The 27076-nt window shown below is 43.7% G+C and overlaps 1 protein-coding gene across 1 annotated transcript in view; it reads right to left on the bottom strand.

The window, feature by feature from the left end:
• GLIPR2 (GLI pathogenesis related 2) overlaps positions 1 to 27076 on the bottom strand; it is a 40833-nt gene extending 13757 nt beyond the window's left edge. Inside the window, exons 1-2 of the mRNA XM_074985996.1 lie at positions 26949 to 27076; positions 5254 to 5362 (exon numbers count right to left, since the gene is read on the bottom strand). Of these exons, the coding sequence (XP_074842097.1) occupies positions 5254 to 5362; positions 26949 to 26961 (122 nt within the window). The 5' untranslated portion in view covers positions 26962 to 27076. The remainder of the gene's footprint in view (positions 1 to 5253; positions 5363 to 26948) is intronic.

Here is a 27076-nt window from a genome sequence, read left to right as displayed (position 1 = left end):
GATCGATTCTGACCTCAAGTATATCACACAGCATTCATCTATAGAACCAAGCCCAGTGACTTTTTAAAAAGCACGTGAATCCTTTGGAAACTAAACTGTTCAGAGCCACAAGCAGAGAAGCAGAAACCAAGGTGCCACCTATAAACAAGTCTTCTGGACAGTGTGAGGCATCGATTGATAGCAGGGAATTGTTTGGTTGAGAGTTTACAAGGAAGTTGCTCAAGGTTACTAGGACCAGTGTTTAACATATGACTGACTGGAATCAGGGTTACATCTGCAATGACAAGAAAATGTCGTTATGTGCTTGTAGTATATATTTTACACTGGTGTTCAAGCGCCTCCCAAAGTTTAATAAATATGCCAAGGTGCCTAACATCACTCAAGCAAACGTTTCTCTCTAATCTATGCCATATAGGAAAAAGTTAAGAGGTTAATTAGTTCACAACAGAGAGGATTGAAGAATTCCAACCAGTAGTAGGCATCCTTCAGTCTGCACAGACTATGTATCGCGCCCTTCAAAGTTCCAATTGAGGACTTCATTTACAGTGTCTGTTGTGACTATAAAGACCCACATGAGAGTGACAGTCCTTGCTGCATCTCTTGCAGATGTAGTGGGTGTCTGGCAAGTCCTTATTGTGCTTTCTGTGCACTCGCTTCTCCTCTGCTAGCTGTCTGATCTTCAACTCGCCCTTCTGAAGGCCCTTGTGTAACCCGTGCCTCCATCTGCTGCGGTCGTCTGCTAGATCTTCCCAGTTGTCCAGCTCGATGTCTACCTCTCTGAGGTCTCTCTTGCAGACATCTTTGTAGCGCAACTGGGGGCGTCCGGGAGGTCTTTTGCCAGAGGCTAGCTCACCATACAGGATGTCTTTTGGAATCCTTCCATCGTTCATCCTGTGGACGTGGCCAAGCCAGCGGAGCCGATGCTGTCTGAGGAGGGTGTGCATGGTTGGGATTCCAGCTTGCTCGAGGACGGCAGTGTTGGTCACCCTATCCTTCCATGATATTCCAAGGATACGCCTGAGGCAGCGCAAGTGGAAGACGTTTAGCCTCTTTTCCTGGTGGGCATACAGGGTCCAAGTCTCGCTGCCATAAAGGAGGGTGCTGAGGATGCAGGCTCTGGAGACTTGCATTTTGGTGTGAGTGTACAGCTTGTTGTTATTCCAGACTCTCTTGCAGAGTCTGGACAGAGTTGTGGCTGCTTTTCCGATCCTCCTATTTAGCTCAGTGTCCAATGACAGGGTGTCAGTGATGGTGGACCCTAGGTAAACGAACTCGTGGACGACCTCTAACGTATAGTTGTCAATGCTGATTGATGGGGATTCAGCAACATCCTGACCAAGTACGTTTGTCTTCTTTAGGCTGATGGTAAGCCCAAAGTCCTTGCACGCTTTGGAGAACCGATCCAGCAGTTTTTGAAGCTGGTCTTCTGTGTGAGACACTACAGCAGCATCGTCTGCGAACAGTGTGTCTCTGATGAGGACTTCTCGCACCTTAGACTTAGCTTTCAGCCTTGCAAGGTTAAACAGTTTCCCATCAGATCTTGTGTGCAGCAAGATGCCCTCTGTTGAAGATCCAAAGGCATGCTTCAGGAGGAGTGCGAAGAAGATCCCAAACAATGTCGGAGCAAGCACGCATCCTTGTTTGACGCCGCTCCTGATTCTGAAAGCATCCGATAATGCGCCGTCATATTGGATGGTTCCTCTCATGTTTTCGTGGAACGACTGGATCATCTTCAGTAACCGTGGAGGACAGCCTATCTTGTGGAGCAGTTTGAACAGACCATCCCCGCTGACCAAGTCAAAAGCCTTGGTCAAGTCGATGAAGGCTATGTAGAGTGGCTTTCTCTGCTCCCTGCACTTCTCCTGCAGCTGCCTTAGAGAGAAGACCATATCAACAGTAGACCTCTCTGCGCGGAATCCGCACTGTGATTCGGGGTACACCCTCTCAGCAATCTTCTGGAGTCTGCCAAGGATGACGTGAGCGAACAGTTTACCAGTGACGCTTAGGAGGGAGATTCCACGGTAGTTGTTGCAGTCGCTTCTGTCTCCTTTGTTCTTATACAACGTTACAATGTTAGCGTCACGCATATCCTGTGGAACCTCACCCTCTTTCCAGCACAGGCACAGTAGCTCATGCAGGGGTTCCAGGAGTGTGTCCGCAGCACATTTGATTACCTCTGGTGGTATACCATCCTGACCAGGGGCCTTTCCAGCTGCAATGCTGTTGATGGCTGTCTTCAGTTCATCCACAGTCGGCTCTTGGTCCAGTTCGTCCATTACTGGTAGGAGCTCGACGGCATCGAGGGCTGCATCAACCACAACATTCTCGCGTGAGTACAGCTCGGAGTAGTGCTCAACCCAGCGCTCCATCTGTTTGGCTTTGTCAGCGATGACTTCACCAGATTTGGATTTCAGGGGTGCCATCTTGTTCTGGGTGGGTCCTAATACCTTCTTCATACCCTCGTACATGCCTCTGAGATTACCAAAGTTGGCATAGGTCTGAATGCTGCTTCATAGCTGGAGCCAGTGGTTGTTGGCACAGCGCCTGGCTGTCTGCTGTACTGTTCTTCTGGCCTCTCTAAGTGCTTGCAGGGTACTCTGGCTCGGTGAGCGTTTGTACTCCAGGAGTGCAGCACGCTTCTTTTCAATGACTGGAATCATCTCATCAGAGTTAGCTTCGAACCAGTCGTTCGTGTTTCTAGCTCTTCTTCCAAACACCAACAAGGCCGTGTTGTAAACTGTATCCCTCAGATGTTGCCATTTGGATGTCGCACTTAACAATATTAGGCAACTGGGCAGCAAAATGGCAGATGACATCAGAGACAAATGTGAGGCAACATGTATGTGAAATAACATGAACAATTCATAAACATTGCTTGGCTCTATACTATTTCTGCTCATTAAGGAAGGAGACCTGGAGTGGTTGTGGAGAGCTCAATGAAGTCTTTTGCACTTCATAAGGTGCAAGTTAAAATACCAAAAACTTTAGGACACATGAAGAATAGGTTAGAAAACAGTAAGAATATTACAAGATCATGTATAATGATGTACCATCATATGGACCATTGGGCTAAATTCTGGTCAATGATCTCAAAAAGAACATGACAGAAGTTAGAGGCATCCAAAAGTGGCCAATGAAAAGTATTACAGAAATGGGGAGGCTCCTGTAGGAAAGATTAAAGTGAACAATCCTGTTATTGTCAAAGAGAAGATAAATATAAGAGAGCCCAAGATATATGAAAAATAATTTATAGTCTACAGCAGGGTTTCCCAACTACGGATCAGGGCCCAAACATGGGTTGCAATTAAATTTCAAAAAGGTCACTGGCTGGGCTGGGTTGGGAAGCTCCACAGGTGGCTATTAAGAAGCCATTCATACTCCTGAAGTGGTTCTCAACTTCTTAATTGGACTAACAGCCATCAGGCAAAACAAAGCAGCAGAAATGTAGCACTTTAAAGACTAACAAAGTGATCTATTCAGTGATGACCTTTCCTGGGACAGACCCACTTCATCAGGCAGTTAAGCCAATCAATTACATTGAGAACCATTTCAGCTCCAGGGCAAAGAAGTGCGTACTGAGGAGCAGTGCCCAGCTCAGGTAAGGTGGGGGCCTGAGTCTGAGGTTGGGAAGGAGGGCAGAGCTGATCAGCTCCCTGGCTTCCAACCTTTGCAGGAGATGGGGTTCCCACAGCTGGCATTGCTGGCGGGGGCTCTGCACCCCAGCCAGCTTCCAGCTGTGGGAGGTCCTTGTGACTCACTCCTAACCCCTGAGTGTGACTCCCCTAGCCCCCTATAACCTCAGTGTGACTCCCCTAGCCCCCTGCAGCCCTAGTGACTTGTGGCCTCTGAGTATTACTCCCCTAAACCCCTGCAGTCCCTGAACGACTCCCAGCCCGAGTGTGACTCCTCTAGCCCCCTGCAGCCTCTGAGTGACTCCTAGACCCTCAATGTGACTCCCCTAGCCCCTCTAGCCTCTAAGTATGACTCCCCAAACCCCCAATTGTGGGATTTAAGCTGGGGGGGTGCAGTTTGGGGATGAGTGTCTTCCCACCACCACAACTCTAACTATAGTAAATGTAGTATTTCCCCTTTTCTATGAAAGAACTATTAATATAACATGAGGGGGCACAATTTTTATTCTTGCTTCAGGCACAGAATTATCTAATTATAGTAATGCACCCCCTTCTCCCTCCATTTCTGAATTGCCTTGGGTCACCAAGTCTTCCTGAAGTGTCAAAATGGGTCCCCCTCTAGAAAAAGGTTGAGAGCCGCTAGTGTAGAGAAAGACAATGGGCAGCTTCTAAATAAAGCCAGGGGACATGTGGCATAATTATAAAACACAAATTCTGAAGTACAGTAGGGTCTCAAGATTTGCAAATTCATTTATTCATGAGCAGCCAAGCAGCTACTTCCCCCGGGACACCAGGCAGGAGCACCGGCAGCTGCCACATCCCCTGGGGTGCCAAGCAGGAGTGCTGGCAGCCACTGCTTCCCGGGGCTCCGGGGCAGGCTGCCAGATTCATGAAATTCAACATTCACAAGGGTCCCCAACATGGAACATGTTGGAACATGGAACCCCTCACGAATGTTGACACCCTAGTGTATTTTTAATTGGCGAGTACCTCAGGATTAGTTTACCAGGGGGACTCACTACCACAGGATTTACTGTGGTTAGAATCTAGTAAGGCTTGAAACTCATGTATTGATAATGACAAGATTTGTTTACCACACATTTACATTGGAATGATAAAAGGATATTTAAAAAAAAATCACATTCTTCAGGGCATAAGCCAACCTTTATTTGTTTATTTCATGGATTGGCTATTTCACATATTGTCCATTGACAGGTTTTATGTATCCTTCTTTGTAGCATCTCTTATTACATACTGTTAGGGACACCTGCAGACACTATAGTAATTCCTATGTTTCTAAAAGATCATGTCTTTCATTCTCCTTTCCTCAGAGGACTCAAGAATTATCTCACTTAAGTTTTGAACTTCTGGGCGGCGGGCAACTGCCCCCTTTACCTTTCCTGTTGGTAGGCCTAAACACCATCACGCGAGAGATTCAGTGGTACTGAAGCATCAAAGCACTAGAGATGACCCCGCAAAGGATACTGCATGCCAAAGTGCTCATACTTGTGGGGTATGCAAAGGCAGAGCTGGGTACTAAGTAATACAAGAAGAACATGCTATGCTTAATCCATACATGTAATAAAAGGTCTCATTACAAGAAAGGAATGACTGAACTCACTGTTGTGCTCCACTGTTTAACTTCTTGCAAAGCTTTAACGGGGGAACACCATGATTCTTCCTGTAGTCATTGTGGGCTTTTACTACCTCTTCAGCAAATTGTTTGGAAGCTGAAATAATGCAAAATATTGAATCTTATGTCAAATACCACCTTTAACAACAGCAGAAATAATAAACTTTATATATGTTGGGAAGCTGGTACAGCACTCTGAAAGAATCTAAAGGACACTATGGGTAAAGCCACACAGCCAAGTTTTTTTAAACTAAGTTTGAGAGCATCTATACTACAAACACACCATTTTGAAATAAATTCAAAATAGAGGGCACATTATTTCCATTTTCCTACACCTCACTGGGGCTATGTCTACACTACCCCCCACCTTTCAAAAGTGGGATGCTAATGAGGCACTGCCATGAATATGCAGTGCCTCATTAGCATAATGTCAGCCACAGTGATTCAGAAGTGTCACATTTGAATCATGCGCTGCCTGTGTAGGTGGGGGCCTTTCAAAAGGCCTCACCAGTCTTTGAAAGCCCCTTATTCCTATTTGGTTTTAGGAATAAAGGGCTTTTGAAGACTGGGTGGTCCTTTTGAAAGCCCCACCCCACCTACGCAGGCAGCGCACAATTCAAAAGCAGCACTTCCGAATCGCTGTGGCTGGTATTATGCTAATGAGGCACTGCATATTCATGGAAACACCTCATTAGCATCTGCTGTAGTGTCTCATTAGCATCCCCCTTTCAAAAGGCAGATGGGCTAGTATAGACATAGGTAGTATTCATCATGCAGACTATTTCAAAATAAGCCAATCATTTCAAAGTAGGCACTATGGCTATATCTACACTACAGAGATCTTTTGAAAGCAGCTCTTCCAGCAGATCTCCTCCAGAAGAACTTATTTCAAAAGAGTGCATCCACACACAAAAAAAGCGGATCAAAAGAGCGATCTGCTCTCTTGAAAGAGTGCCCACACAGGCCCCGCTTGCCAGGGACTGAAAAAGAAGACTGTTCTTCTGAAAGAAGTGCCCTGTGGAGTGTGTACACACATCTCCTTTTGAAAGGGGGCATTCTTCCTGAAATGGGAAAGGAAGAGCAATTTTGAAAGGAGTACCACATTCTTTCGGATTTACTTTCAAAACAAGGTTTTTTGTGTAGACACTTAATGGGCTCTCTTGAAAAAGCACCATTCTTTTGAAATAAGTTTGCGAGCGTAGACACAGCCATTGCGTTCAGACACGCTATTTTGAAGTATCTGGTGCTATTTCAAACTTGTGTGTAGCTGTGTTATTTTAAAATAAGCCATTTCAGAATAGCTATTCTAGAATAGCTTATTCAAAATAACACCAATGTGCAGACACAGCTTACGTGGGCTTTTCAGTGAAACAAACAGAGCTATACCAAGCTAATTGCCTATAAGCAAGATGCAATGAAACCAGAAGTATTTTATACCTAAGAATTTTGAAAGGTATGTTATATTCATCTACTTATGACCAAGGCATTGTTATGTGGGTTTACTGATTAACGTCAGCGACTGCAGAATGCTTTAGACTTATTTACAATAAATCCCTTTACCATGCTAGCAGTGTAAAGAGGTCTTAAAATATGTGTAATTTATGGTCTCTTTACAGTGGTAGGTCACTTTGATGGGGCCTGAATGTAAATGAAAATAGGGATCTTTGAGATACTTTGTTGGAAAGATACTCTATAAACAATACAATGATGAATACAAAATAGTTTTTTATATGAGTCCATTGCACATGTCAAAAGCTCCTGTAGAGTCTAAAAGCTACATGAATGTACTACACAGTGAAAAAAAAAAATTCAAACTTTGAAGTATGCAATTCACAAGGTCACTTCCCTCTTCCTGACTACTCAGTACTAGTAAAAAATGTTAGTTTTATTTTCATTTCTTCAAAGTGGTTAATATGAAAGACTGAAAAAAAACCCCACCACAAATATTGGTAAGTGAGACAAGAATGGATTGTTTTGTTTCTTGTACAAGTTTGATTTTATTTCTCAAAAACTTTAATTTAATACCCTGGTAATCTTTCACCTAAAGACAGCACATGGGGGCAAAAAGAAAGTGATAAATGGTATCTGGAATAATGAAACAAAACAACTCACTATGCTGACAGAAGTCTGATATTTGCAAAGACTGGAGTTTCCAAGACATAATGAACCAAAACACCATTTGGAGAGATTTCAGAAAATGAACTAGGGAAATTTTGAGACATCATAGCTTCAGAATGCCTTAGCTGAATTCTTCCAAACTTCATAGAAAAAATATACTTTAGGATAAGAAGTTTCAGTATCTTTTAGGGAACATTTGTGGATTTAGAAAATTAAAAAAAAAATCTTAAATGGGAAGCTAGCTTCAGCATTAACTATGCTTCTAGGAGAAGTCCTATTAGAATATTAACTCCATCTCCCCAGTGATGCAGGATTCTTTGCTATTATCCCCTTAATTATGCTTTATCAAATCTATTTTTAAATATCTTAAACAAAAAGGAAGTTTTTTAGCACCTTATAGGCTAACAGATATTTTGGAGCATAAACGTTCATGGGCAAAGACCCACTTCATCAGATGCATGAAGCAGGTCTTTCCCCACGAAAGCTTATGCTCCAAAATACCTGTTAGTCTATGAGGTGCCAAAGAACTTGTTCTCGAAGATGCAGACTAACACAGCTACCTCTCTGATACTTAAACAAAAGGACTTCCAACACATCCCCCATAAGATTATTTCCACCTTAATTCACCTGCTGGTTGGGAAATTTTTTCCATTATTAGCTTCATATTTTCCTAAAATTTCTTCTGTGTAGCCTTACTGGTAAGCACTTGTACCATGCTAAATAACTTATTTCCCTTGTTAGTATTTACATGTCAGACATCTGTAACTGTGCATTTCCCCCTCTCCCTTCTGAAGTACTAGTCATTTTTCATATTTAGTTCTCCTAATCTTCCTCATAATGCTATCCACCTTAAGAATGTTTTACATTGATTGGAACTCAGAAACCAGTCTATCAATATCTTTCTGGTAAGCTGGCACACAAGAGAGGTAAATTTAACATTCTAGGTGCATGTAGGAAAAGATTATTCTTTGTTGAATAATGTCCCTGTGTGTGTGCTTCCCAGTGGGTATTCCACTCTTGCTGCTGCACAAGTTAACTTCCTCGTATTTCACTACTTAATGACGTAAAGCCACAGTGCCCAATACTCTGTTCACTGCATGTAGCAAATTGGACACTGGAGGGTGGCAAAGTGGCTCATTAGAGCCACTCTTGTGGAGCACCCTCCTCAGGCTCCATGCATGCACACCACTACTTTGTGGGACAGCAGCAGAGGTGACTCCTCCTGCAGCTCTCATGACCCTGTGTGGCTCACGGCAGCGGCTCCAGCTGAGGGGTTGGCTCACGCAGGGGTGACAAAGCTCCACCCATGGGGGTGGGTGGTGTGGGGCAGTTCCAGTTGCAGGGCAGCACCTGAGGCGGTTCACAGGACATGGCTCCAGTAAGTCACCAGAAGTTTGCACTGAGTGGGAGGATGTTTCTGGGTGGAGAGTGGGGTGGGGGGGCTGGGATGGGTACGGAGGTGGCCATCCTAAATTCTTTTGGCCACACTGAGGTGAAGCCTCTGGATTGAGTTCTAAAGTATTTGGGGGTGGGGTTGTTTTGGTTTTTACCAATACTGTGTGGTAGACACAGGTGCACTTTGTTTTTTGTCATCGTGCCTAAGAGCTAAGGTGCAAATCTACAGCCTCTAAATTCCACACTCAGTCTCCAGTTTAGGTGCTTAAGTCCCAGTTTTAGCTCTACTGGGATCCACAAAACTCCCACCAAAGCCTTTAGGTCCCTAAACTCACTCACCTACATTTCTGGCTAAAAGTTCCCCAGTGCTTATGTTTCTGCCTCTGAACACATGCACTGATGCTCTGGGGCTTAGGCTGGAGAGAGGAATTCAGTTACTTTGTGGGCAGCAATTCACAAACCAGGGGAAGATAAACCTTTGTCCACCTAACTCATGAGGAGCCCTAGCTGGTAGGTGTGTTCAGAGGCTAAATAGTGTGCTTTCCAAAAGGCCAACTAGACGAGGAAAGAGGTGGCGATAGTGCCCCATTGTTACAGTACTCACCGAGAATGCAAGAGGCCCAGGTTTAAATTTCCCTCTCTCTGTAACAGGGAGGGAAAGGATATAAACAGGGATCTGCCACCTCTCCAGAAAGTACCCTAATTAGTGAGCTGTGGGACATTCTGAGGATGCTCCCTCAGTCCCTCCTGTTAAAAGTAGGCACTGTTCCCCTGTGGATAAATAATGACAAAGTGACAGGAGCGGAGGGACTGGACCAGACACCAGGCCACCCACTTTCCAGGGGCACACTAATGACGGGACAACAGTCATTGTCACACAGAGTTCCTCTCTCTCTAGCTCAATGACTGTTCCATGGTGGGTGAATACTAAACATTTAAATTATTAAATCCCTTTTTGGGCCTGGGGCTAAGTGTTTTGGTTATGTAAAAGTGAAAAAAATAAATGATAGGTATAAGTTCATCAGAAGACCGGTCTGAATAAATACCACGTGGTGGAACAGCACAATTTGCACCAGTTGGACATTAAATAAAAATGAAACTTAACACCTTCAATAAAGATGAAAAAATTCCACCAAAATTAGTGGTATGTGTGTTCACTTATGCCAGGTCTGACTTTGACAATGGGAGTTTTCTGGGTGACGTAGTTTAAAAGAAACCATCCTAGCATCCTCCACAACAGCTTCCTCTGAGATGGTTCCCCTTCCATACCCCCCCGCACTTGTATTCTTTACCCACTTTGCATACCTTTAAACATGCAGCCATTTTCTGAACTATTGACACCATGTTTTTTTGGTCACCACTGACTTTCGCTCAGTGATTGCTTTAGGAAATGCATCTGCGTGTTCCATATAGCATTTGTTGGAATGAGATCCATTTTACTGCATATAACTAATCTAATTCCATGATGACTGGCTGATGTCATTTACAGTGGATTATCACTTCTGTCCTACATTAAACAGTGCTTTTATTCAAAGACAGATGCTTTTGAAGCAGAACTATTCAATTACTATTATTAGTGGTGTAAATTTTGTATGTATCTGTGTACTTGCAAGTGACTGTTGCTGGCTTAATGGATAAGCTAAACATTTTCTGCTGTAAATCTGTAGGTGGCAACAATGCAGGTAAGTTTTTTGAAATTATCGATCTTTGCAGAAAGAGCAAATAGCGGTTTGTCCTAGTTCAAGATGCCTGCAACTACAGAGGACCTGAAACCATGCAGTGACAGCTCTAACCTGGGACAGGATCATTCACACTTAATCAAAGAGCCTCTATGACCAGAGAGAGGCCCTGTGAGAGGACTTCATAGGGTACATCTTTGTGGGTAAAATGCTTGAAGGTGGATGACCACTTGGTAAACCATGCATTCATATGAGCGGTTATTGTTTAGGATATGTTTGAGCTAAAATGTTTATTAAAAAAGGCAGTATGCTACTTAATCAGAGCTGGTTGGTCAATGAATAGCTTTGCCATTGCCTCTGAAGTTGTTTCTACAGCATAGTTATTTCGAAATAACTATTCTTGCATCTACAGCTGTGGCCACACTTGGCCAAAAACTTCAAAATGGCCATGCTAATGTCCAAACAGCCAAGCTAATGGCCGAACTGAATACTAACAAGGCTCTGAATTGAATATTCAGTGCCTCATTAGCATTAACACTGCCAGCTGCGGTGCTTCAAGAGTGCCACTTTTGAATGCATGCAGCTCAGCGTGGCTACACAGGGATCCTTTTCAAAAGGACCCAGCACATTTTGAAATTCCCTCATTCCTGTTAGTTGAGAGGAATACGGGGATTTTGAAATGTGTGGGGTCCTTTTGAAAAGGATCCCTGTGTAGCTGCACTGAGCTGCGCACCTTTGAAAGCGTCACTTTTGAAGCATCGTGGCCAGCAGAGTGCTAATGAGGCATTGAATATTCAGTTCAGCACCTCATTAGTATTCTTCGATTTGGCCTTTAGCATGGCCATTGCTAAGTTTTGGCCAAGTGTGGCCACAGCCTGCATGACATGACTGCTATTTCGAAAATTTAAAAATAGTGGTTGAATTATTTCAAAATTGGTAACCCTCATTCCACAAGGAATAGCGCTTATTTTGAATTAGGTGCTGTTAAGACCAGGAATAGCACCTATTTGAAAGAAAAATCGCTATTTAGAAATAAGTGCTATTCCCTGGCTGTGCTTACACTGCTCCTCACTTTCAGAAGGGCAGGCAAATGTGGCTGATTGGAAATGCAAATGAGGCATAGATTTAAATCTCACATTTGCATATTCAGGCAGGATCTTGGTTCAGGAAGATCTGATTTCTAAAGCCAAAACAGCTGAGTTAGATGGGGTGCATGAGAAAGGAAACCCTGCCTAATTTTTTTTTTCCAGGAAGAAGGGTGCTTCCAAAAGCAGGGTTTCCTTTTGAAAAAACATCTACATGGCTGTTTTGGCTTTTGAAATCGAGATCCCATGTTAGTATGAAAATGAGGCATAAGATATTGGAATTGATGCAGTGCAAATGAGGGACTTGGCTGTATTTGCATGTCCCTTCCAAGAGGGAGGGGCAGGATAGCCACAACCACTGCCTTAACAGCACCTCTTTTGAAATAGGCACTGTGTATGCAGACAATGTATTTTGCAACAACTAAGTTCTATTTTGAAATGCTGTTTTGTGTGTAGCATCATTACTTTGACACAGCTATTCCAGAATCATTTAGTTAGGAATAAGGCTGCTGTGTAAACATACCCTGAGGGAACAAGACGGCAGATGCTCAAGGCTGAAGTACAGAATGACAGGTACGTAGCTGTGTTTGTAAAAGATGACAGAGGCTTAGGACCCCATGAGATGCATTCATGGGGTACGAGGGTTACTAACTTCAAAAATAACAACCACTATTTTGAAATTAATTCAAAGTCACTATGCTGTGTAGACATATCCATGGAGACCAGAGGTGTAGAAGTGCAATGAATTCAGGAACTATGACACGAATATCCAATATTACAAGAGAAAAATACTAGCCACAGAGTCCAGAGACTTGTAAGATCATGTAACGTGTCACTCCACACATTAGCAGAAACATGGTACTGGAAATTAATTTTTGTGCTCACATTGTCTTACAAAAGCAAACAAATGACAGACAGACAATTGTCAGCACCAATAATTCCCCCCAAGGCTAAGCCAACATGACAAATTTTTGCCAAGAGTTTCTCTCTCTCTCCTTTTCTCCATCCCCACAAAAGTAGTTTCTATACAGAATTGTGTAAATGAGTAATTATCCATTATGATCTCAAGGCCATGTGCTATTTTTGCTCTCCCTCCCTCCCACCATGATCTGTGCACTCTGGTGAGCAACTAGGAACTCCTACTGCCAAAACTGTTTTGGAAGGCATTCTAGTTTTTCCACTTCAATGACACGTCATGAGCTGAGAAACCAGACACTGAAAGAGAGAGTTAGTAGGAATTTCCAGGATTGTTCACAGCGGGGAACATCTTTTGTGCAACTGGGTCGCTCAGGCCCACAGAGCAACTTGCTCCCTAATTCCACTAATTTAACATTCTGGCTACGTCTACACTAGCCCAAGACTTCAAAATGACCATGCAAATGGCCATTTTAAAGTTTACTAATTAGCGCTGAAATACATATGCAGCACCTCATTAGAATGCCAGTGGCCATAGCACTTCGAAATTCATATGGCTCGCAGCCATGCGGCTCCTTTTCGAAAGGACACCAGCAACTTCGAAATCCCCTTTATTCCTATCTGCTGTTAGGAGTAAGGGGATTTCAAAGTTGCCGGTGTCCTTTCGAAAAGGAGCCCCATCTGGACGAGCCACATGGCTGCGAGCCACGTCAATTTCGAAGTGCCGTGGCCGCTGGCATTCTAATGAGGCGCTGAATATGTATTTCAGCGCTTCATTAGTAAACTTCGAAATGGCTATTTGCATGGCCATTTCAAAGTTTAGTGCTAGAGTAGACGTAGCCTCTGTCATAAAGTTTAAATTCTCCGATTTAAAAAAAAAAGATTACTGTAAGTATCTAATCCTTTTTCTTGGAGTCCTGAGGTTTTGGCCTCAGCAATATCACAAGCTGCACAGGTAAGTGATGTGTGGCGTGAAAGCGTTCTCCTCTTGTCAGAAAGTTCTGCTGCCTTTCAATTTCATGGACTGTTCCCCCCCACCCCATTCTAATACTATGAGAAAAGGTACACAGGAGCAATTAACCTCCTTTATACAATTTAGCACTGTTTAGAGACAGGCAAATAAAAGTATTAAAACTGGTAATCTGTCATGTCTCCTCATATGACAATTTCTTCATGATCTCTGCAACACCTCTGTTTCTGCTCTGTTCAAGATATAGTGATCAGGACTGAATGTACCAGTCCAAGTCCTTGACTGCCCCAGCCCCAGCTGCTTTGTGCCACTTCAGTGGGCATAAAACAGCTAATCCTCAGGTGGTGTACAGCTGCCACATTTAGGCTGTAGGTGCTTTGGGGCAGAGACTATTTTTGTTATTCTGCAATGAGGCCCTGGTCCACCACAGAATCTCCAAGGCACCATGATAAACAGAAATAAATAAATGCTGAGTAGTGTTGCACTGGAGAAAGGGTCGTTAGGGACATTCCAGAGGAAGAGTGCACAGTATGCCACCTGAATCCTGTCCAACATGCTAGTTCCCATGGGAATCACTCCAATGAGTGTAACAGTGTTTTTTTATGTTGGACTTCCTGGTGGGTGTGTGACCTGCTCAGAATAGCACTCATTTCAGTCTAGGAGATCCTTTCTGTTGAGGTTTTTCCTTGGGCTAATTTTCAATGAAAAAAAAATAGTTACTGAACCACTAAGCAGCCTCCTTCATAGATAGTTAAGTTACCATACTAAGCTGGGCCTATGTGCTGTATTTGTAGAAGATGCTGCTTGCCACATCAGTGACATGTTGCCAAAAGCCTGCCCATTGCTGTTTGGGATGATTAATTATTACAAATAGGACACATGCAGGGACATTCTGCTTTTAGAGAGCAGAGGCGAGAATAATGCTACATGTCCCTCTGACCTTCTTAGAGAGTCTAGGATGGTGGAAAACATGGTCAGAGAAAGCTGCTTCATGACTAAGGATCCCAAGAATTTCTTGCAAGTTAGCATGCCAAAGACTCTCCAAGAGGCCCCATCACACAGTAAAAATGTCCTTGAAAATTCATAGCTAGCCACTAGATTGGATCCAATTACTAGAGCTAAGTGAGCCCCTATATAGGCAGAACTATCATTTTTTCCCTTTTTCTGACTTCACCTTCCTGTAGGGTCACTGATCCTATTCTATTTTCTAGTTCAGGAGAATGGGAGACTTCCCTATTTCTTGTAGCACTAGTAGGACACATTTTAATAAAATGTATAAGAATATTTATGAATGCAATAGCACCTTACTGTGAAGTTAAGAACACAATTTTGTGAGCATATTGCTTCATTAGGAAATGTCAGTTTTCATTTAGAGTTCTTAGGGTATGTCTACAGTTCTAGGAAGTTTGACCTGGTGAAGGTCAATCTCTCAGAGTTCGATTTCATGTGCCAAGTAGAAATGCCCAGAATCTAACAGTTTGGGGTCAGTAGTCAACCCTGTACTCTTAGCTGATGCAAGGAGTAAGGGAAGGCAACAGGAGACTCTCCCATTGACCTCCCTCTTTGTGGGCAGCCAGGTAAGTTGATTGCAGATATGCATTTCTAGCTACAGCAATTGTATTGCTCGAATTGATTTATCTGCAATCAACTTAACTCCCTAGCATAGGTCAAGCCTCAAACAGCTATGCATCCCAAAATGATTAATATTTAATACATATTCATACCTAAGGAATAAATATAAAAGACATGACATTTGTGTTATTCAAAGGTAGTAAGTTGCACAAGACATTCACTGATTAGCATTGATTTCGAGACCATTACATAAGCTTGCTAACAAAACCTTATTTGAGTACAAATTTCAATAATTTGTACTGGTTGCATATATTTAGGTAAGGAATGTGCTAGCAGTAATGCAATACTGCTGAAGGATTCGGGGAATGTGTCCTTTAGAGATCATTTGCATTAAAACAAAAGTATGCATGTAAAACACCTTGTAAACAAAGCCTGATAGGTAGCAGGTGAAGCAACGAGCTTGTCTATTGTAAACAACATGTGGTTATAAAGTCACAATTTATGCTATCACCCAGCACAATTGTGGGGTCTCACCAATGCTTGAAGTTGTTGTGGGGGTACAGGTCAGTCATCACTGCTGTGTAAGATATGGATCACACAGGGCTCCCTCCAGCTAAACACTGAGGTAAAAGTGGGGAGGGACAGAAGTTGAACTAGCTGGTTGGGAGCCTTTTGGCCATACAGCTGTAAGACTGGTTTGATCAGTTCTCCGCATCCCCCATTCAAAGATAGATCTAAAGCTGGGTCTGTAGTTATTTTGTGAGAATCCATCTTGGTGGATACTGATATGCTGTGGCTAGGCCCAGAGCTGAAGTCACTATAGCTGAAGCCACACAGAGCTGGAATCACAGGATTTTGCTGTAAGCAAAACCCACAAGATGGCAGGCAACAGCCTGTGGAGCATAGTAAACAAGTAGCAGCGAGCGGCAAGCGACTGGCAGGAGCAAGAGGAATGCCAGACCAGCACAAAGGTGGCATTGCCTCAGGCTCAATGAAGGAATGCATCAGTGTGATGTGTCAGGGCCTGCACAGAGGTGTAAGTGGGGCATTTAAAGGTGGGTATGGAAAAAAGTTTGGGTGTGTGACTGGAACCCTTACAATATTAGGCTGGTAAGCCTGAGAGGCAAAGGATAGTGCTCAATCCATTTGAGCCGGGACAGTTACTTGAGGGTTGGTTATGAACTCCGTGTGCTATTTTCCCAAGCTTATGACATACGACTTTTCCGCCTCTTCCATTTAAAGTTTCTTTTCTACATTCAGACTCGATGCTTGCAAGTACAGAAGCACTGACTCTCCCAGGGGCATGTGAATTTCCCAGGCTAATGGGTGGGGGCTCAAGCCAGTTCTGTGTGAGATGGATGAAAAGGAACCCCTAGATATTGAACCCAGACTATTGCTGCAAACTCCTTCCAGTAGAAGGGTTACATTTTGAAGGAACGTAAGGAAGCAATTTAAGAAGTTATGCCATAAACATTATGACTTGTGACAGGTAAGCATGATCTTCCCACATATTTGCCTCAGCCCAGGAGAGAGGAGTGCGTAGCAGATCTGGAGGCAGTAGAGGCTCCTCCAGGCAGCAGTGATAAGTCAGTTACATTTTTTGGGAGGGGCACTGGGAGGGGCACGCTAGGAGTTCACAGACCCCAGCAGACTTCAGGAACAACAGGGTTGTATTGCACCCAGCAAAACAGTGGCAGAGTTGGCAACACAAGGTAGGTTTAAACCAGGAATGGGTGATAAAATGTGGCAGACCACCACAGCTGGCCCCTAAGGAGCTGCTGCCTCTACATTTACCTGTGCGTCCACAGGTACAGGCGGTTGCAGCTCCCGTTGTGCAATTGCTGCTTCCATTAGCCGATTAGTGACCAACACCTGCTGAGGCCCAAGTACATACAGAAGTAGGGAGCCGCTAGGGACTAACTCTAGCGGACCAGATCTAGCCTGCAGGCTGTTATTGGACCATCCCTAGTCTAAATCCTAGTCCAGTGTGCCAGAAGACTTATTTCTTGGATGAATAACTTTTGCCTAATTTTAGTAAAGAAAAATTTTTCTTGGTGCCATATTAGCTTGTTGAAAAAACATTTTCTTTTTGCATTGGAGAAGGTAACTCCTTGGTGGTCACTCAGTGAGGAGAATGTCTTCCCGTCACCCTCCTATTTGCAAGTCCATTGATGGCTCATCAGATTGATTCTGGAGTTGCAGAATTTTTCACAGAAAGAGCAAGCGTTGGTAGCTGTTGGAGGGTCGCAGGGCAGCTTTTGACAGTCTTTTCTTCTTCTCTACCTCACCTTGCCTCCACTGCGGCAGGATCTCTCAAATTGCACCACCCCGCTCCCAGATTACATTCTCCACTGGAGATGATCTTGGGCAAGGTTCTCCCAAGTGTCGACACTGCTGCTGCACTTTTCATGCGTGCCTTCAGCATGTCCTCGTATGGCTTCTGCTGGCCCCAAAGCTCCTCTGTCCTTCCAACTCAGAAAATGGGATCAGTTTTGAGAAGCACTGAACAGACATCCAAACCACGTGACCAGCCCAGCAAAATTGTTGATGAATGATAATGGCACTAAAGTTGTCATTGACACAGAAATCCACCACTGAGTTGTGCAAGCTCTGCTTTTGCCCATGAGACAAAGGGTCTTTGAGAACCAGGACATCTATCCCAAGAAAAAGCTCCTTGTATACCATGAGGTGGTTGTTCCATCACTGCTGTCCAGATTTCACATACACACAACATGCAAGCCTCATTTGAAGGCACTTGACCAGTATCTTCAATGCTGCTTTTTAGGAGAATCCTAAATATCTCTTGGGTGGGTAAGTACATGAACATTAGCACCTTGGAAGAGTCAAACATGACCAGCATTGAGACAATAAAGAGCTGTTTTGCAGTTTTACTTTAAGAAAAATGAGGAAATAGAATTGCAGCCAGCATGTTGCTTTCAAATTGCTTTGAGCAGGGGTGGGCTGCAGTTAGCTTTCATAAACATATGCCACAGTCGACAGTGATACTGGTAAGCCTCATTTTAAAAGTGTAAATGCTGTTTTAAACAGAATTTGGCTGTAGTATCCTGTTGCAGTCAAAGGAGTTGGGTGGCATATAGAATAGATTTTGGCCTAAAGCACTGCTTGCCGATTAGGAATACTGTTTTTTTTTTTATTATAAAAAAAGACCTGCCACCATAGTCTCTCTCATCCTTGGTTTGATGTAAGACAAGGATTCCCAACCCATGGGTCACAACTCAAACATGAGTCACCATTAGGTTTTTTTTTTTTAAAAAAAGGGTCACCAGCTGGGTGGCTCCAAGCCACCTGCAGCTCCCACCACTGCTGCCACTCACTCCTCCAGCTCCCAGTCCCTGCCCTGCAGCTCCCCCCACTGCTGCCACTCACTCCTCCAGCCCCCAGTCCCTGCCCTGCTGCACGGAAATGGAACTCAATTTAATTGGGTTTAAACAGCCAGCAGGAAAGCTCTGACTAAATTGAGTCCCATTTCAGTACAGCAGGACAGGAAACTGCCCATGCTGCAGGTGGGGGGGGAGGGAGTAGGAGGAAGCACCCCAGAGAAAGAGCATGGGGGGCAGCAGCACTCAGGTGAGGTAGGTGGGGGGGGGACTTTTGGGGCTGTGAGGACTTTAAGCCTGGCAGGGGGCCAAATCAAGAATTTTCCCAGGGGAGAACATCCTCTCTCCCCTGCCCCTCTGTCTGGGTTTTGAATTGCCTTGGGTCACAAAGTCTTACGGAATTGTCAAAATGGGTCACTATCTCAACAAGGCTGGGAACTGCTGATATGGCCTTTCCACACAAGGAACAGATGAGAAGCACGTTTGAGGTTTTTAACTGGATTGATTTTAAAGAGCTCTTTTTCCTATTCTCTCTTGTGTAGGCTGGGTCTACACTTGCATTCATCTTTCGAAAGGCATGCAAATGAGGGAAACCAAAAATGTAAATGAGGTGCAGATTTACGTATGTGGCACCTCATTTGCCAACTATTCTTTCTGAAGAAAAGCGTGTAGATGCAGTGCTTTTGAAAGTAAACCCCATCTTTGAAAGAACCCTTCTTCCCACAAAAGGAAAGATGCAGTTCACACTGCTTTTCTTCTTTTGAAAGAATATGCAAATGAGGTGCCAGATATATAACCTGCATCTCATTTGCATGCCTCTTTCAAAAGAGGAATGCAAGTGTAGACCCAGCCTAGGAGTACTTAACATTTCTAAAATCTGCAATTGCCCTAATGTTGCTGAACGCAAACATTTTGTTGCTACCCACAAAGATTAGTTCATCATCTTCTTTCTATTGCCACTGGTCTTGTAAACTATACCAACACAGGAAATGATTAGGTAGCCTGTGTGCATCAAATTTCTCAGAAACTGAATAAGGGGAGCATCTCGTGAACTGTCCTTGAGAGGTAGAACAAGGCAGCTGCAACTCAAGTCAAAAGGTATTTTGCATAACAGCATCACAAAATGGTGACATGAGTTTTAGCTCACTTGAAGATGGATCTTACTTTGCATCAAGAACTTAAAGGTATTTAGCCCACATTTCTAAGTGAGGAAGAATGGCACTTGTAACCATGTTTAAAAGTATAGTTTTTCCTTTTGTAATCATTTGCTTTCTTTTGGGGTTTTATTTACTTGTACTGGCACAACTATCAATAATGCCTAGGATACGCCTAGTACTCAGTCACTTCTCACAGTCAGTGGTGCTGATACCTGCCACAGGCACTGGGGCGATGTGGGAGTCGCCCAGCTCCATGCCCTAGAAGGGATAGAGCTAAGAGCAGAAGGGGCATGGCCCAAAGGCAGTCAGTTCTCAGAGCTGCCTGGACCTCAGAGCTGCCCCTCTCTTCCACTCTCTGCCAGCTGCACACAACTGGAGCAGGGCTACTATGGCATTTCAAAGGGGCCTGAAGCTCCATCTCCTGCTGCTAACACAGTAGTAATGGCAGCAGCCAGAGCTTTGGGCCCCCTTGAAACACTGGGAGCTGCCCTCTTTGCACCCCCATCTGCCACCCCACAGTGGGCCTCCTTACAATTTCAGTTCTTTCACAGCTACTGTTTATAAATTCTGACTCACAGCTTACACAAGTTGATATAAGATGATACGCAACCTCTACTGAGTCACTCCTTATTGAATCTCTCCTAACATGATGTTACTGTTTACCATATTAACAAGATTACTTCAAAGAGGACTTAGTGACTATCCCCAAGCTATCTCCACTGCTCAGGAAAAGAGAGCACACAAACAAACAAGCAAATAAAAAAGCCCTCTCAAAGCCTGGCAAGCGAGCAGAAGAGGATGTTCTCCCACCCCTTCACCAGGAACATTTAGAAGTATTTTTTTTTTTTTATTAAACTGGTTCTCAGCAAGGATCAGGCTCCTCAGAATCTAGGGTGAGGCTAGCAAGCAGCTGCTCTCTGAATCATCATTACCAGTGTGACAAAGTCAGTCCTATTCCTGGGCCTCTAGCCTCTATTCAGTCCATTGGGCCCACTCAAGGGCCTAGTTACCCTCACTAGGGCACAGGATGGTCTGGGGGGAACCTAGCCCCCCACTCACTCATGCCAGGTTCTAGCCCAGGGACCCTAGGTGACTGCTGGTGGAAAGGGATGAATCCCTTCACACTCAGTGCACCAGCTCTTCTCCCTAGGCTACTTCCCCAGACAATTCCCACTGGTACCTTCTCCAGGCTGCAGCTGTAATGAGTCCCTCTCTCGATCTGCTGCAGCTCCCCACTCTCCTTCTGGGGTTCCTTTCTTACGCTCCTTTCCCACCTGCTTTCTCTCACTGCTTCTGGTCTTTGTACCTCTCACACTCCCTCTGTACCATGAAGGGTTTTTAAAAGGCCTCTTATTAGCCCAGTCATTGGGGCCAGTTGGCCCCAGTCAGGCTGAGTCATCTCCCACCCAGCTGACTGTGGCTGTCCTGCAGGCCCTTCTGTTTGTTTGGGCTCCATCTGAGGGGCCCTCCAACCTGGCCCTGCCACACCAGCTGACCCTACAGACATCCGACAGAACCTCGTATTGGGGAGTTAATGCTGCAGAGCCCCTGCACATGATGAGCACGCAGCTGTAACTGACTCAGCTCCAGAAATCTTGCTGACCTGGGGTCAGCAGCAACAGAGAAGAATACAATAGCCTACCCCTTGTGTGGGCAATTATTGTGAAGAAGGATCAAGAGATTCTTTTCCTTTCAGATCTCCAGGATTCGGGTAGTTTAAAGTTGCCCCTCCCGCTCATTCAAAAATGATTTCCTAGAAAAGTAGATAAAATCTAGGGAGTTTCTCAACCCATGTGCCTCCAATGGGTTATTTTCATGGGAGGGGATGTTGTAGTCCTCACAGGGGAGTACTGATATCCTGTTTTAATGGTCTAAAACTACCAAGTAAGTAGGCACCCAGGCAGTCTGACTGCTAGGCTAGAAAGTTAGAAATAACACTGCGAGGGCTTGAAAAAATCAGTCACCCACTCTGTCCAGAGGGTCACAAAGATGGATGCAGCACTCACACATTTTCAGACCAGGAAGAATACAACTGCTTCTGTACTGGGGGTACCTGGCCGGTGTTGCAGACTGAGTGCTTGGTAAGAATGGCACAGCTGCTGCTGTTAGGAATAAGGGTCTTTGGTCAGAGTCTGGCTCTGAACTGAGTGAATCATTATGTAGGGTTTTGGTTTGGTTGGTTGGCTGGGTTTCATGTGCCAATGGGAAGAGGAAGAGGGTGGAGGTCAATTTCAAACAGCAACCGAACTCTTTAGTTTTTTCTTGAAATAAAAAAAAAAAAGTCATTTTGACTTGAAATGGAACAGTCTGAATGTCAATGTGAATTGATGTTTCCAAAGCAAACTGTTAAATTAAATCTTCGTTTCCTGCTTGAAATGTCCATTCAAAATATTTCTATGTTTTCAAAACTTTTGTTCTGGATTTGATTGTTTTTCCAATCAAACCATTTGACAAATATGACCTAAATTCATAAACAATTTGGGTGCTTCCAAAAATGTTTTTTTAAAAATGAATTTACTCTTAACTGAAAAAAGTTGTCTGGTTCCACTTAGCTCCTGGAGTGGAAACCTCTGTTTGTATGGAAAACTCTTGCCAATGCTGCCCTTTCAAGGGTTGAGTTGGGAAGGGGTGGAAGCCTACTCCCTACCAACTTGACTCCTACCAGAGGGTTGTGTGAGGCCAACACAAATTGATTTGTTCAGGGGGTAGAGGTTATCTAGCATTGACTTGTTATAGGGAACCCCTAACTGATTTAGTCTGGAGCTGGGGAGCAGACAGCATTCGCTGAATATTTGGTATTTGGAATGAAGAGTGTAATTTATGGAGCACGTTGCATTTGAAAAGAAGTTGGACCTTTACCTAAATATCTCACATAGCGTTACAAATATGGTCTAAACATCACAACAGCTGTGCAAGGTAAATAAGATATACATTAGGAATCAATTCACCTATCACTGAAACACAGCCACTCTACAATCATTTAAAGAAAAAACACCACACTATGGCTTAGGCCAGGAAATGAAAAACACTACATCAAATAAAAACTGAACAGAGAAATTAGTCAATGAAAGTAACTGTTTAAGAGGCAGCTGGGCCAGGACAGAGGGGTTAACAGCTTTACTCTTCCTGTATTCCTGGAAGCTTTTAATGATAGATGGTTAGGATCTCCAGGGGTTCAAGAATAATTTTTATAGTGAGAACAAAAAAGCAGTAAAGTAGCACTTTAAAGACTAACAAAATAATATATTAGATGAGCTTTCATGGGACAGACCCACTTCTTCAGACCATCGCCATACCAGAACACACTGTAAACCCTGTATATAATGGAAACCTCTTCATGACAAAGAGTGCAGTAGCACTTGAGGAACTTGGTTATGTATCATATGAAAGCACCCCTAGCAACACACACTGCCCATTGTCAGCATGGTGGGTCACTCAGTATTGATTCATAAAGAGAAACACTACTTATTTAACAACCGAAGAAAATGTGCTTCTGGGGTGTATTTATATAATGATTATTTAAAAACTACACACAAGAGAACTGTCATTGTTGGCAAACTGACATTTCCAGTCTTACTGGTTTTTAATTTCAGCATAAAAGCCACAACTGACATTCAATAATAAGTGTCAGGTAAACATTATCATAAACATAAAAACATATTTGTTATGTTGATTAAGGTCATCACTTACACAATTGCCAGTATTCAAACATGGACCATGGTCATGCCAAGATAAACAGATTTTACGATTTTCACCACTTTTGCCCAATCAAATGTAATCTTTTAGGTGTAACACTAAGTTGTTAAATTATCTGATGATTGTGCTTTTTATTCTACCAGCACGGAAATGTTATTCAAACTTACAAATTGTGAAGTTAAAGTTGGAACTGCTAAACCAGGATAGGTATTTAAATCACAAACCTGTTTACGAAGGACCTAATCCATTTGAAAACATCTACAGCCTTCAGAGCCATATGACTACAAATAGCACTCACATGATAGCCATTTAGTATCTGACACAGAATGTATGTATCCTATTTGCCTCAGCTGGATTGATTAAGTCCTGCTCATGTTGTTGTGGTTCTCATCCTCTATGACTAGATTTGCCGAAGACCTCAGCATGATAAGCAGTTTGAAAATCTGATCGCCGTTATAGGTGCTGACAATATGACCCCTGGCATACCGCCTTCAAAAGATTAAGGGCATAATTCAACTCCCAATAAACAGATAACATCAGATAGCCCTACTGGCAGCTAATGAAGATGTTTTTGAGATTAACTGGGAGAGTCCTGCATTTTTCAGAACTGAAAGTCCCCTGTTCTAGTCTCTATACCATATATAGATATCACTTAGTAATTCTAGCAGCAAACAGTGGACACCAATATCTACCATGGAAGCCAAAAGAAATGATTTAGCTTCATGGCAGAAAGCTATGGGAACATGTAAGTGAGATTCCATATTTTTCAAGCCCCACTAGTTCTTTTTCTCAGAAAAGTCAGTGTCTCCCATGTGAGCAAGTAACTTCTCCTCTATGTCCACCGGGGACACAATGGTCAAGGAAAGGCCTGGCCTATGCTCAGACTATTTTTTTTCCCAATTCATCTACTTGTATTACAGCAGGAGTCTCAAACCTAATTTATCTGAGGGCGAGTTCCAGTCCTCCATCCTCCTAGCAGGGCTCTGGGGGTGCACAGGGCACCTTTGTGCATCCCCCCCACCACATAGCTCTCAGCCCTGCATGCCAGCCTGTGCACTTCCTCCTGCCCCTCCACAGCCATGCCTGCTGCTTGTGGGTGATTAATATCAATGGGCGGGGGGAGGGGGGGGCGCCACCACCACAATAGTGCAGAAGAGCTGGAATGGTGTCTGACCACCAGCTCCACACTGCTGCTGGGATATCCCCATGGCCTGGGGGAGGTGCAAGAAGAGCTGTCTCACCCATAGGGGTAAGCTGTGATATTATTAATTCATTTTGTGAAACTAACTAGATATCAGTGATGCCAACTCTCCTAATCTGACTACAAGCCTCCTGATAACTGGGACTCCCCACCATGCCCTCCCGGAAATCCACAGCCAGGCTGTTAGAATTAAGCCAGATACGGGAACTTCACTACTTGATGCCTTATGCACTGCTGTCAAATGTGATTGTTAGCGCATGGTATTAAAAGAGAATCCCAGCCTTCCTTTTATTTGTTTTTTTAAATGGAGACTTTACATCTCATGATTTGTGGAGAAAAGCTAGAAAATGTGCCCCAAGTTCAGCCAAGGATCTCAAACACTGGATGCCAAACATAAAGATGCCAAAGTGAATTTTCATCTGTGATTTCAAGAAGCCATTCCCCCCCACTTTTTTTTTTTGAAGTGGGAGGATGAGGGGGCTCATTCACAAGTTTTGAACTCTTGGAGTTAGCAATACAGTACATGCAATTTGATAGACCCTCCCCCCACACCTCACCCAGGAACCCAGACATAGTCCAGCATCCTACAAAAATCATGAAACACAATCCTCAGCCTGACACCTTCATGTTCTCATACTGGAACCCACCCCTGGGTAACATCCATGCCTCTGCCCCAGGTAACCCAAAGTGAAACACCTACAGGCCCTGCCCCACTGGTTGCAGAAATGTCAGCTTGGATGGCTCCCTGGTCACTGTAGTTCACATACATCACAGTGGAAGCAGCCAGCACAGCTTCCTGTATAAAGCAGCATCCTCTGTGGCTGGGACTATGTGGGTGCTGAGGGTCAGGGTGCTGCTAAGAGACATGTGCGCAGGTGAGTCGCTATGTACCCCTGCCCCCCACTCACCCCCTTCCCCTCCCAGTTCCACACTGGCTTGATTAAATAACTTTTTCAAAATATTTCACAGGCCGAATGGGAGAACTCTTCTTCCATATTTGGTTCCCAGATCTTGTCAACGGTGTTTACAGCCAGAGCCTTGCATAGTGCACTTCTTCCCCATCTCTGAAACGATGTTTCAGTGAGATAGTTTAATATTTTTGAGACATGACTCTTCTGCCTAACAAATATTAAATCAACTATGTAAAGACCAATACCCATATTAATAGGCTCACTTGTTTATAATAAGCAAATCTCCATCAGTACTACAAAGCTGGTAACAAAGAGATATCATGCAGCGTGGGACAGCCATTTTTCAAATGTAGCCATCATGGCCACATCCGGCCACCAGGGATTTACTTGTGGTTACAGCTCTTGTATTGTGACTGGGGAGGGGACAAACACGTAGCCTCACCTCTAAGGTCAAGCGGCCAGCAGGGGTTGGTCCTTGCCCCCTTCTGGAGCCACAAACACTGTAGGTGCAGGTGACTAATTTGAGTTCCCCACCTTCCTGGAGGCAGTGAACCTTGGGCGTCAGCTCCCCAGGTGGTGGTCAGCAGGCTCTCTCCCCCAGTCACAGTGCTTTAGCTCTGGGCTCACCTTTCCACATCACCCCTGCCTCCTCCAGCTCTCACCAAGACAGCAGGGCTCGAGGTTCGAGTCCTTGATTTACCACCCCATTGTCCTGACTCACACTACTTCCTCTCTCCCTCCCTCCACCCACATCCAGGGTTTAATTTACTCCACAGCTTGCTGGGTATGAGTAAATGTGCCATGAAAAATTATATTAAAACAATGTCACTTTTCACAATAGCGACTTACGAGCTAACAATAAAACAGAACATGTAAAGCACCTTATTTGTGTTTATATTCTGTCTAGGTCCAGGAAAAATAGGTTCAACTGTACGTTATTTTAATTATTGTCTGCAAAAAAAACTACATAAATTACAATGACTTGGACATGTATATGTGCATATTTATTTATTTTTACTTAAAGTTAATTATTTCAGGAAAAATTGTCAGCGTGGCCACCAGCAAGAATTGGTGACCACAATCTGAGCCCACCAAAATTTTTGTTGTGATTTTATCCCACAATAGGGAAAAGGATAGACAGCTGTGAAACCTATAAACCCTACAGGACCAGAGACTACAATCTGCTGAACTGTGGCCAAGTTTGATTCTAACAGTTTCCAGAATATGGTCATTTAGGCATGAAATACTTAACCGAGGTAAATCATAGGCAGTTACACTTACAAATTCACACACCAACTGCAGTTTCAAAATCATAAATATCCTGCTTCAAGTACTATATAGTTACTCTAACTCCATATATCTAAAAAAGCTGTCTTAATTATTACAGTCACCACATATATTATGGTAAATGGTTTTAATCTTGTAAATTCTATATAGTATTTTTAAATCTAATAAAAACATTCCTTTGTCACAAAACAGAGACACTCATACTGGGTTACTGTATGCATAAAAGCAATCAGCTTGTAGAAGATGAGGCCACTAACATTTTTGCAATTCTTAAAGCAGGAGGAAGGTTTTTCGCATACAAGCTTTGTTTACATAAACTACAGGTTAAATATTCACCAGCTCTATAAATATTCACCAACCTGACTTTCCCATGACCCGTTCCTGTTTGATACCTGAAGCTGCTTCTGTTGATTTTGTTTCTCTAACAAGAATTAAGATGTGTTTGAGCTGACTGTAATTTTTTCTTGTAGAGCTCCAAGCCTGCAGA

Source organism: Carettochelys insculpta, chromosome 2 (genome assembly GCF_033958435.1).
Source record: "Carettochelys insculpta isolate YL-2023 chromosome 2, ASM3395843v1, whole genome shotgun sequence".
NCBI classification, from domain to species: domain Eukaryota; kingdom Metazoa; phylum Chordata; order Testudines; family Carettochelyidae; genus Carettochelys; species Carettochelys insculpta.
This window is presented reverse-complemented; position numbering and strand designations above follow the sequence as displayed.